The 11,575-nt window shown below is 52.6% G+C and overlaps 4 protein-coding genes and 1 non-coding gene across 5 annotated transcripts; 1 reads left to right on the top strand and 4 right to left on the bottom strand.

Annotated features, from left to right (window-relative positions):
• Window positions 1-763: 763 nt before the first annotated feature.
• Window positions 764-1,510, bottom strand: LAESUDRAFT_633118 (uncharacterized protein; the record flags this gene model as incomplete). The annotated part of the gene is made up of 2 exons (XM_040903421.1): window positions 764-983; window positions 1,284-1,510. Coding segments are annotated over 2 exons (447 nt in total), but the record flags the coding sequence as incomplete, so codon positions are not given.
• Window positions 1,511-3,728: 2,218 nt separating this feature from the next.
• Window positions 3,729-4,911, bottom strand: LAESUDRAFT_651034 (uncharacterized protein; the record flags this gene model as incomplete). Its single annotated transcript, XM_040904276.1, has 2 exons — window positions 3,729-4,271; window positions 4,327-4,911. 2 exons carry the CDS (start codon window positions 4,909-4,911, stop codon window positions 3,729-3,731), a joined length of 1,128 nt encoding a protein of 375 aa, XP_040765393.1.
• Window positions 4,912-5,794: 883 nt separating this feature from the next.
• Window positions 5,795-8,744, top strand: LAESUDRAFT_724632 (endonuclease/exonuclease/phosphatase). The gene is made up of 9 exons (XM_040908656.1): window positions 5,795-6,201; window positions 6,402-6,930; window positions 6,985-7,112; window positions 7,172-7,297; window positions 7,350-7,627; window positions 7,682-7,783; window positions 7,844-8,057; window positions 8,114-8,465; window positions 8,520-8,744. The coding sequence occupies exons 1-9, from the start codon at window positions 6,046-6,048 to the stop codon at window positions 8,591-8,593; spliced, it is 1,959 nt and encodes a 652-aa protein (XP_040765392.1). The 5' UTR covers window positions 5,795-6,045; the 3' UTR covers window positions 8,594-8,744.
• Window positions 8,745-9,359: 615 nt separating this feature from the next.
• LAESUDRAFT_724631 (uncharacterized protein) lies at window positions 9,360-11,486 on the bottom strand. Its single transcript, XM_040908655.1, has 9 exons — window positions 11,198-11,486; window positions 11,067-11,129; window positions 10,664-11,014; window positions 10,370-10,610; window positions 10,226-10,304; window positions 10,042-10,168; window positions 9,789-9,981; window positions 9,566-9,729; window positions 9,360-9,511 (listed from the first exon to the last, which is right to left on the bottom strand). The coding sequence occupies exons 1-9, from the start codon at window positions 11,396-11,398 to the stop codon at window positions 9,455-9,457; spliced, it is 1,476 nt and encodes a 491-aa protein (XP_040765391.1). The 5' UTR covers window positions 11,399-11,486; the 3' UTR covers window positions 9,360-9,454.
• LAESUDRAFT_t41 lies at window positions 11,485-11,567 on the bottom strand. Its single transcript has one exon. It is a non-coding gene; the product is annotated as a tRNA-Val (tRNA).
• Between the last annotated feature and the right edge of the window lie 8 nt (window positions 11,568-11,575).

Genomic DNA, 11,575 nt, shown 5'->3' with positions numbered 1-11,575 from the left:
ACAATTTATATACCGCCGAAGGCGGTCGTAGGTGTGGGTACAAAGTGGTGTCTACGGCGGACTGGGCGCACCCAGGATCGGATACAGAGCATGCATAGCAGCACGATAACAAAGAAACCCCTCAGCCTGGGTCCCAGGGAACCAGCGAGGTCTTGGTGAAGGCATCCGTCTCCGTGAGGAACGCCGCGAGCTTCTGTCGAGCGTGTTTGGAGGCGAAAAGCCGGTTGAGGCAAATAGGATGGGCAGGGTTGCCGAGATGGTGGCGACTGTGGGTGTAAAGCGGGCAGTGGACGAGCAGATGCTCGCGTGTCTGCAGGTTAGTGGTGCGGCACTGGCACTGTGTGGACTCTTCTGCCACGAAGCGATGGTAATAGCTACCGACGTGACCATGCCCCATGAGCAGCTGGACAAGTCGGCACTCGACAGTACGAGGGTCTTCGTTCTTCTTGAAGTAACGATGCAGCGTTAATTTAGGCTCGGTCGTGACTGCTGCACGGAATTCGGATGGATGTGCGTCTCGACGAAAGTCACGCCTCCACTTATGAAGGGCTCTTATGCGCGCAGTTCCCTTCGCCCACACCAGTGAAGGTGGATGATTGGCTGGGGAGGGAGCACCGTGCTTCGCCAGACGGTCGACGACTTCATTGCCCAGAAAGCCAGCATGACCAGGGATCCACACGATTTCCACGCGCAGATCCGGTCGGCTTGCAAGCATCTCGGTTACCTTCCGATAGAAGAGGAGGGAGTGCAATTGGCAATCGTGAGGGTGGAGATCGAGAATCGACTCCACCGCTGCGCGATTATCCGAGGCAAAGACCACACAAGTTACGTGTGGCCGGGTACGAAGCAGACGTGAGACATTCTCCGCCGCCGCGGCGAGGGCGAACATCTCAGCGTCGAACACCTCAGACTGACGTCCAAGGCCCCAGGATCGCTCGAGCAGAAGAGTTCCGGCCAGAAACACGCACGCACCTGCGCCCGCTCTAGGGACCCGGTTATGCTTGAGTCGCGATCCATCGGTGTACGCCCACATCCAGGAGGGGTGGGTGGCAAAAGCGTCCAGCTTGGGCCGGAGCACTTCGGCGACGAAGGTTTTTGAAGCACCTTTGAGGGGTGCTGGGACGAGGACGCGGATGCGATCGCCCCACTTGTGGTATGTCTCCCATGGAGCCGCGTAGTAGGGGATAACGGGGACGACGTCTGGAGTCGTTCTCCTCGCTAGTTGGTGGATGATTGTCAACGGGCGCCTGGCCCGGGAGATGACGCGAATAGGGATTGGGTACGGCTCGGGGACCGCAGTGATGGGCCAAGGATGAGGCATCCTGGCGAGTACCTGTGAGGTAGAAGGGAGTGTGTGTAAGCGGACGGCGGCACGATCGCAGATACGATTCAGTTGCCAGCGCATGGGCAAGATACTGCCCAGGTGGTGCATCGCATCCACGGGCGAAGTGCGAAATGCCCCCAAGAACCAGCGTAAACACTTGTTCTGGGCGAGCTGTAACGGCCGAATGAGCGTAGCTTGGCGGAAGTCATGGAAATAGACCGGTGCCCCGAAGGTGAGCACCGACAGAATATTGGAAAGATAGATAGTGCGAGCAGCCTTGACAGACATGCCACGAACGGTGTTGGCCAGCATGCGGAACGCTTGGACCCGAGAAAGAGCACGCGTCGTCATGACACGCACATGGTGACGGAATGTGAGGCGAGGGTCGAGCCAGAACCCAAGCCAACGGATGTATGGGCGAGCAGGAACGACGAACTCGTCCCGCTCCCCAGAAAAGAGGGTGATCACCGGCAAGCGCACACGATGTAGAGGGAGATGAGGGAAGTGGATGCCCTCAGTCTTGGCAGCCCCCACACGGAGACCGAGAAGACCGAGAGTGTGGTTCACGACGGGGACAGCCCGGACTGCGAAGTCCGTGGACATGTCGAGGTTGAGACCCTCCGCAAGCAACCCGATATCATCAACGTAGCCCTTGAGGCAGACGTTGGGGTCGTTGCGGAACAGATTGAATACGGGAAAAGAATAAATGGTGGAGAGGACCGGCGATACCGGCGATCCCTGAGGGATGCCGACTCCCGAAATTGGTGCCGAGTCAGCCAGCTCCTCGCCAATGCGAATGCGAACCGACCGACCAGTGAGAAAAGACTGCACCCAATCACAGATTGGGGCAGGGAATCCAAGAATGCGAAGAGAATGGAAAAGCCGCTCATGGCGGATGGAATCATAGTAGCCTTCGACATCGAGGGCCAGAAATGTAGCATCGCATCTTCGGTGCCAGACGCTTTGGACATCATGGACAAGGGACAAGCCCGCGTCGATGACCGAACTCTTATCCCGACCACCAAATTGGTTAGTGGGAAGGAGCTCGTACCGTCCGATCTCAAAAAGGAGCCTCTTAGCCACAACCTTTTCGATAAGTTTGCTGAGCGTCTCCATCAGAGCGATGGGACGATATGCTTTAGGGAGCGAGTAATCCTCGTCTAAAGGGCCCCTTGCGGAAATAATGCCCTGCCGGTAGGCGCACGTCGCAATCGCATCAAGGGCACGAGGTTTTATCCCCGTGTTACATCCCAGGCTGCACGCGTGCCACCTCTGGACATCCCAGTGCAAGCACCGGTGCTCATGACAAGCTTTCAGCCAAAGGTTGTTTGCCATACCGTGACGCGGTATCAACTTATGCAGGTACACCTCGTCTTTCACGAGGACCCACCGACGGAGGATTTAGACCTCTCGAGCCAGGGCAGAGGTTCTCCCCCTGCCCTGCTACGGCTCGGCGATAGCCCCAGGGCGCCACCCCCAGGATCGCTTTCCCGTGCCACGACACCCGGTTCGCATATGCCTATGTAGCGCCAGTAACCCAGCTGCGAACTCCCTTCACCAAGGGGAGACTACACGTAGGCGCGGATCCCCGTAATAAGTGTTCGTGATCTCCGTCTCGCCAGGGACGCTACCGGGCTAGGAGTCGCAGCATGACACTGCCCCAGAGTTTGGTTTATCCTGACTAACGTCCCATGCCCAGAGGACACAGGAGGGGGGTGGCCTGTCCTTTCGGTCGGCTTGTTATCACCCAATGCCCCCTCTTATCGACCTCTATCCTTTCGGACCCTTTTGGGTGGCTACTCCGAAGAGTAGTCCTTGAGGAGAGCGCACTCGCCAAAGGCGAGAACTTGCACTGCAGCGCCGGTAGTCCAGCTGCGAACTCCCTTCACCAAGGGGAGACTGCAATGCCGTTCGGCGCTAAACATCTGCACCCCCCATAGGTGCCGATGCAAAAGTGACAGGAAGGCGGCCAGCATGCCCAGCCATTAAGTCCCTTCGCCAAGGGGACACCCCCAGTCTGTTCGTTAGCACAATCCAGCAACGATAAGAGAGCGACGCAGCTGCCAGCATGCCCAGCACTACGCTCCTTTGCCAAGGGAGCACCACGCTACCCCCCACCGGCCAAACTGAGCGGCGAGACCCCCCGAAGAAAGTGAAGAGCGCAGGAAAGTGGAGGCAGCCCGAAAGACGATGTGAGATGGCCGTATTGGCAATCTGCATACGAGAAAGATGATGCAGTAAAAATAGTCTTCACCTCCTCCACTGCAGATCGAGCTATACTTAAAGAGATAGTAGCGGTCGGAGAGCCTGCTTAAAAAAACAAGAACGAGCCTGCGCGGACGCAACATGGATCCCGCTGAGACATGATGGCCCGTATAGGTTCAAAAGCTTCGAATAGCAAACGTCACTGTTGCCATCTCCACCAGCGTTTTTCAGACGAGTCGCCAATACGACTCGAGCTAGACGCATCGCGAAAGTACGGAAAGGACGGTATCGAGATTCCCCGCCCTTCCCTCCTTTCTCTCTCCTCCCATTCCTCATCGTCTAGGTATCGGTCTATAGCACGCTCTTCCAAGCGTCCTTCCGCACTTCCGCCAACACGTCGCTGTTTCGGCATGTCTAGTGTACTCTCGAACGACTTGGACTTTGACTTGAGCTCGCCGCTCTCGTCAGGATCGTCTACGTCTGCGACGGCAACGTACGCTCTTGCGACACGCCAGTCTGCCTCCTTCGTCAAGACTTGGAAGCGCTTCTCCGCTCGCTCGCGGGCGCGCCGAGCCTCGCGGACTGCGACCTCCACGGAACCGGCGCTGTCAGACAATGGGTCGTGAATATCTATGCCACTCGCTGACGGGGGAAGATTGAGATATGTGCGGGTATGTAGGAGATGTGGAGTGGTGCGGAGAGTGCTAGGGGGGAGGCCGTTCAGACGGCACAGTATTCGACCCTGCAGCACATGCAGTTAGAAGAGGCCATTCACTACCCATGGAGACATCACGTACATCTACACGAAAATGCAGTGCGATTCCGACTAGCGTGTCATTGGGTTTCAGGTAGTATCGATGAGGGCTGGATGGTGTCAGAGCGGCGACTGCCTGTGACCCTGCTTCGACGTTCTCCTTTACCCCATCATGACTTGATCCATCAAGAGGTGATGCCGCTGAGTCAGAACCACTATCAGTATAGGCCGGGGGAGGCATGCTAGGGGCTGGCGAGCCCGACTCCGCACTGCAAGAGTCGTCCAGTTCGTCTGGGTCATCATCATCCAATACGAAGACGTCCTCATCTCGTATTGCACCGTCAACATTCACAGGGATGGCCTGTTTATCTCTTCCTGTTTGAAGTTTCGCCTTGCTCGCACTGACTGCATCCACTCCGCCCAAACAGTGGAGACATGGGTTGTACCTCGCCAAACGGGGATTCCTGCTGATACATGTGGGGCATATTGGTCTATTGCAGCAACGAGTGAGGAAAACGTCATCGGAGGCTAAATTGTTTCCCCCGAAAGCCTTGTTCATCGACCTGCGAGGAGGTAGCGAAGAGGAACAAGCGAGGCAGAGAAAGGTCGAGCGATCCAAGCCCGACATTGACATGACGTAGGACGGGTTGCAGGTGGGTAATACAAGCGAAAGCAGAAAGAGCAGCCACAGCAAGGGGGGTTGAATGGAAGTGCGCGGATAGAAGTACTGTGAAAGTGAACTCGTCGGCAATACTTATTGCGGATAGCTGCCGCGAGGGCGTTGATCATGTGATTTTAACTGTCTGAGGCAGACGAAAGGGCCCTTTAGCAAACATCACCGCAGACATGAAGCGATTTGCGCATGTGGCAAATGCTTAGCAAATGTCGACAGATTTTTTGCCTTTGTGATCTCAATTTGCTACGGTTCCTTCCCACATTCCGTATTAAGTATTTGCATATAATATGTTGGAGGCAGAAATTTAATATCATATATTTAAGAAATGACACCATTTTCAAACTCACCAAATACATTTAGAATTTGAGTGCTGTTGAATGTAATTATACATTTTTGAATTTCAAACTATGACATGTATAAAATATCCAGTAGCAGATGAAGGTGTGATTATGCCTACATTCTACTTCCCTACTGAAGTCATTCTAGCCAAGATTACTAGAATGAAAGTCATTCACCGTAATTACACCTTCATCTGCTACTGGATATTTTATACATGTTATAGTTTGAAATTCAAAATGTATGATTACATTCAACAGTGCTCAAATTCTAAATGTATTTGGTGAGTTTGAAAATGGTGTCATTTCTTAAAATATATGATTTTTAATTTCTGCCTCTAACATATTATTATGCAAATACTTAATATGGAATGTGGGAAGGAACTGTAGCAAATTGAGATCACAAAGGCAAAAAACCTATCGACATTTGCTAAGCATTTGTCACATGCGCAAATTGCTTCATGTCTGCAGTGCATACTAACGCCTTGCTTTCTGTTCTCTTGCAGTGGACCGGTTCGTATGTTGAGAGATACGGCCACGGCCATACTTTACAGCGAAGACACCTCGTGGCGAACGTGAGGCTACCTTTTCCGGTATGCTCTCCTAACGGCAGGGCAACGCTCAGAAGCATTCTACAGGAGGCGTCTCTTCTGTAAAAGGTCTTTCATCCGTTCTGCTGCGCCCTGAGGCTGTCCCAGTATATCGCATCCTCAGAAGCTGCACCGTAACTTGCCCCATTGACTTTCTCATCATGCTCATCGGCTCTTTGAGCGCGTTGATTGCGTTGATTGCGAGCAGTTCAATCTCTATTTCAGCAATCACTGTCTGCGACATACAAGGCACATCCTTTCGATCCCCTCTAGCTGGCCAGATGGTGGAAGATGTCATTGGCTTTGTAACGGCTAAGGTACGCGCTCCTTGGTGTTGTTTTATTGGTGTTGTTAGCCGTAATAAGTCCTCCATCGCACCTGCATTTGCAGGTGCGATGGGCGTGAGAGCATTATGAGCATTATCATTCGCGATTTCACCTACTCTGTGTGGGGACCTTGTGACATGCTTGCATGAACTCGTCATCATACTCGTGTGAATGTAACAATTCTGTCTCAGGATAAATATGGCGCTTGGATTGTGGGCGAACCCTCCCAAGACCCTCGAGTGTCCAATGGGCTACGCATATATGGTTCGACCCCCCTGAGGAATGTGAAAGTAGAAGATGCTATCTCGCTCTCGGGTCGCGTCACGGAATACCGGCCAAAGTACAGCCCAAACGACCTGTTCCTGACCGAGCTCGACCTGATCCGCGACATCAACATCCTCTCACACGGCAACGAAATCACGCCAGTCCTGCTCGGGAAAGAGCGCATCCCACCTATTGGCCAGCTTTCAGCTTCTGATGATGGACCAGACGGCTGGTTGTCGATCCCAAATAACATGACTCTACTCGAGTCAGTAAATGCGACTTTGCAGCCGGACCTGTACGGCCTTGATTTTTGGAAGAGTTTGGAGGGTCAGCTGGTGACGGTGCCAAAGCCTGTGGCAGCGAACTTCCCTGACAGATTCGGTTCGATCTGGATCTATGGAGACTGGCCTGTCGACGGAAAGAATACGAGGGGCGGTCTGTCCTTGACCTCGTCTGGTCATTTTCTTCAATCATCATACAAAAGCTCAGCTGAACGTCGCGATATTTTAGACTTCGGTGACGCACCTGATGCGCACCCTGGGGCTATTCTGCTCGGATATCCTCTAGACGACACGAACCTTCCACGGACACAGATGGGAACGGCCCTCAGCAATGTTACAGGTGTAGTTACATATCAGGTGCGCCAAATCAATCCCAATGGTAAGTATATGCGCCCGACGTCCGTTGTACTGCTTAGTACGGCAACTATTATATCCTGCCTCTCACTGCGCCGAGTGTTCTCGGTACGCCAAATGAGACAGTGTCTCCGTCTTCACTGATATCCGAAGACAACGCGTGCTCTCTGACTATCGGAGATTACAACGTGGGTGGCTAGCGTCTTAAAAAGTGCGATGACGCTAGCTGATATGTGGTAGGTGGAGAATATGGGACCGCGTTCGCACCATCTCCAGACCATTGCGATGCACATCGCCAACTACCTCAGCTCCCCCGATATAATGTTCTTGCAGGAAATTCAAGACGATTCTGGCACGAAGGACGATGGGACGGTCTCGGCTAACAAGACCCTGAGCAGACTAACCAGTGCTATCGCGTCTGCGACCCACGACGAAGTGCATTATAAGTTCACCAACGTCGAACCGGAGGATAATGTGGACGGCGGGCAACCAGGTGGGAACATACGAGTCGCGTACTTGTGAGTGGGTGTATCTTGCACACTGCTGCTGACGTCGACGGATCTCCTCTCTAGATGGCGCCCAGAAAAGGTCTCACTTGTCCCTGGGTCTCCTGTAGGGAATGCGACCGAGGCGACGGAAGTTGTGTTAGACGACAAAGGGCAGCTTACTCTTAGGTATATACTTCAGTTATCTTGTCCGGTCGATATGATATGGCTGACTACTGCACTTCCCAGTCGGAATCCGGGACGCATAGATCCAAGAAATGCCGCCTGGGATGGAGCACGCAAGCCGATTGCAGCTGTATGGCAGACGACGACCGGCGAGCGATTTTACACGGTCAATGTTCATTATAGTTCGAAGCGCGATAGCTCATCTGCTCAAGGCGATGCGCGCCCGCCGGTCAATGGCAAAAGCGACCAGCGGACCGCGCAAGTGAACGTGACTGCGGTCAGTACATGCCCTTGCTTCGTCAGTGCGCTTGTTGAACTCGTCAGCCATCGCAGACCTTTGTCCAATCTCTACTTGTGCAAGATCCAAATGCGCACATCATCGTCGGCGGTGATATGAATGAATTCATCCAGACAAGCTCCGTGTTCGCGCCATTTGAAGGCCTTCTTTCCGACGTCAACGAGGTTGCCGGTATATCCAAAGAGGAGCGCTACACATACGTATACGAGCAGCATGCGCAGGAGATCGACCATATATTCCTGTCGAAGGCGGTTGCTGTGCAAGAAGCAGAGGTCGAACATGTGCACTTGAATACGTGGGCGGATAGCAAGAGCGCACAGGCGAGCGACCACGACCCTACGGTGGCGAAGATCTGGGCGTGTGCAAGGGAGGAGGGAATGAAGAAAGGTAAGGTGCAGGACATCGCACCTTTATATCTCGCTGATGCACTTGCACTCCCAGGTCGTACGACAATGCTGGTGGCAATCTTGTCGCGCATGTTTACATCTTTTGCTGGGTGGTGGCCCCGTCGTTAAAGTCGAATTTATCAATCGATCTGCTGTTTTCTGTCATTCATTACCACTTCACACCAGACTTCAGTTCAATGTAATAGTAGCGTGATGTTTCAAATACTGATTTCAGCGAGTCCACAATAGCTAGCTGCTGATGTGTGGGTTATGAGCAGGCCTGGCTGGATGATTCATGTTCAACGTGACTCTTATCATAACAATGTCTGCTTTGAAAACCCACAGCGATAATGTTATATGCATCGGAAGATGCTTGCTTTAAGCTATGGATATCATTCCTATCGAGAGTCCACATGTGCTGCTGTAGGATCGCTTTGCGTGGTATCATCCGTAACGGTCCGTCTCTTGTTCCACTGTAGCCATTTGCTGAGATAATATAGTTCGATAACAATGTATGCCTCGTTAAAACGGTGATATACAGGGTTCCTTTCACACGTGCTCTGGTGGTCGTGTCCGCAACGCAAATTGGCAATAATTCACGCAATGTTCCCGTTTTGATGTGAATTATGAGAAATTCTAGATGTACGCAGCTTACTGAGATCAATGCATCTGGGAGAGCGGTGAGACGATGTTGTACGGCTTTCATGTCGTTGTAATCATCTGCGGCTGGACTGCTGGATGATGTTACGTGCCGTGACTGACGCGTCGGTCACCATCCACGTGACCGCGTTTCGTTCGCCGTGCGCCTGGGCTACAGCACATATAATAAAGAGGCTGTTACCATTCCAGCTGTTGTAGGCGATGAATGGCACCTCTGCCTGTGCAAATTAGGAGAGAACAGCCTTCGCCATCGCCTGTGCATCCGCGGAACAATAGCTATTCAAGAACGTTCGTGGCACGCCTAAAACAAACGGCTATAGCCTCCCATTGTCAAAAGCTCTGACTGCCGATCACCGCACTTTCCGCACCACCAATCTTGCTCCTAGCCTGACATGATCATGAGCGAAGATATTGAAAGGCAGCTTAGCAACTGCAACCCACCTCCTCCAGTAGATCGCTGTCCAAGTCTGGCAGCACCTCAGCCCGGTTCCCGTTCGATGGAATGATATTCCATCGCGTTGGGGCGTCCTGGACATAGAGACAGACATCCTCAGGCAGGTGCTGCCCGTGTTCTGCGTTGAACTCTTCCCTGAGCTGCCGCTCCTCTGCAGTAAGACATGGAGACTCAGAGCGTCGGCGAGATAACCAAAACACATCCACACACCATCAACCATCGCATCAAGCTCTGCCACCATGCGTTTGACGATGTGTTCCGCAGTGTCACGGTACTTCCGGCGGCGTACAAGCTCAAGCAACAGCTTGTTGTATGAATATTGGTAGGAGGTGAAACGATGGTATAGATCTTCGATAGTGATGAGGTGATGTTGCAGTAAGGCGAGATGCTCCGTGCTTTCATTCTGATAGCATATGCCGTTCATAAATGAGAAAATGAACGAAACGGCACACAAGGCACATACCTCAACTACCTGTTGACGCTCGAACATCTCAGACATGATTTCACCTAACTCATCCAGGTCAGTTAGCATTTGTCGATGTGTCTCAAGGTGCTCCTGTGCTTTTCGCTTTGAGACCAGCAGCTGCCCACTGTTCAAACAGAGACATTTACCACAACCCAAACGCTTTCTCACAAAGGTGGCTTACTGGGGAGCCTCAATAGCAGTGACGCATTCTTCTAGCTCCGCGATGATAGCGGGAAGCTCATTGGTATCTCGGTTCATTTCTGTGAGGAAGTGAGCCGATATGATCTAGAGAACGGCTCGATTCAGAAAAATAACCAGTACGAACGTTGCAGGTCGTCTTTGCCAAACTCCTCGCCAGCCTCATGTTCTCTAAGTGCGGCGGACATCTGGTCATAATGTGCGGCAAGGCTCTCGAGAAGGTCGGCCATCCTGGTAGAAACCGCCTCTTGCACTTTGCAGATGTCCTCAATAGAGGGAAGAGATATTCGGGCGGGTAAGGTGTTCTCAATGGCGGCGATGGTTTTCGAAAGTGACTCGGGATAATCGGAAGTGCGAGCGAAGATATCCTGCTCAATATTAGCGACCTGCATCCGTTACGAAAGCAACACTTCCTCCCTACTTCAAGCGCGTTCCGATCGCTCTCGATCGTGTCGAGTACATCTTCGACTGCGCGCTCGTCCACGAAATCACGAAGCGTCTTCCACGAGGTTCTGTCCTTAGTCTTGCCATTAGGGAGCGGCCGTGCGTTCTGTCTTATGTCGCGCAGCGTATCCGTGGGGCTCTGGCCAGGCCCTTGCTCTCCAAAGAGCGCATTATCGATGTGCTCCTCATCCGAATCGTGCTGGCTACCAAAGGGAGAGACGTCGGCAGATGAGGTTGAATGAAAGTCTGGAGGAACAACTTGGGAGCCTAGAGATTCGAGGATGCTGTCAAGGGAATCTGCCCTTTGGGAACGCAGAGAGTCCCACTCCTACAGATGACAGAATGAGCTCCACCATATAAGAGAGATCAGAGCGACATACTTCCGCCTGCTTCTCTAACTGCGACCGCTTCTGCTCGATGCTCTTCGCAACGCAAGCTGCCATCTAAAAGCGAAGTGTTCGTACACATTTCCTTCTCGCACATCGTGCCTGCATGTATGATGACCGCTTACCTTGAGTTGTTCCAATACTGCATCTGTGAACCATCTGACCTTAGCATCCAGTGCAAGAACGTCCATTGCTGTCTGGGAGGTAGTGGATGAAAGCATGCTTGCACGCGAACAAAGAGCCTCGCCATGTTGCAGGGCTTTCTTCGACTGCAAGGCTAGTGGGACCAAACGAGGCTGTCCGTCTGCAAGAGGAGAAGACTGCATGCTGAATCTTCACGATGATGAAGTTCGATGTAAAGCTAAGGCCTATAGCCTACAAACCCAAATAGGGACGAAGGGTAGAAAAAGTATGAGTCGGCCCAGGATCGAACTGAGGACCTTCTGTGAGCACATTATGTTAGACAGATGCGATAACCAACTACGCCACCGACCCAGTTAGTG

The sequence above is a fragment of the Laetiporus sulphureus genome (genome assembly GCF_001632365.1).
Source record: "Laetiporus sulphureus 93-53 unplaced genomic scaffold LAESUscaffold_14, whole genome shotgun sequence".
Taxonomy (NCBI): Eukaryota; Fungi; Basidiomycota; class Agaricomycetes; order Polyporales; family Laetiporaceae; genus Laetiporus; species Laetiporus sulphureus.
This window is presented reverse-complemented; position numbering and strand designations above follow the sequence as displayed.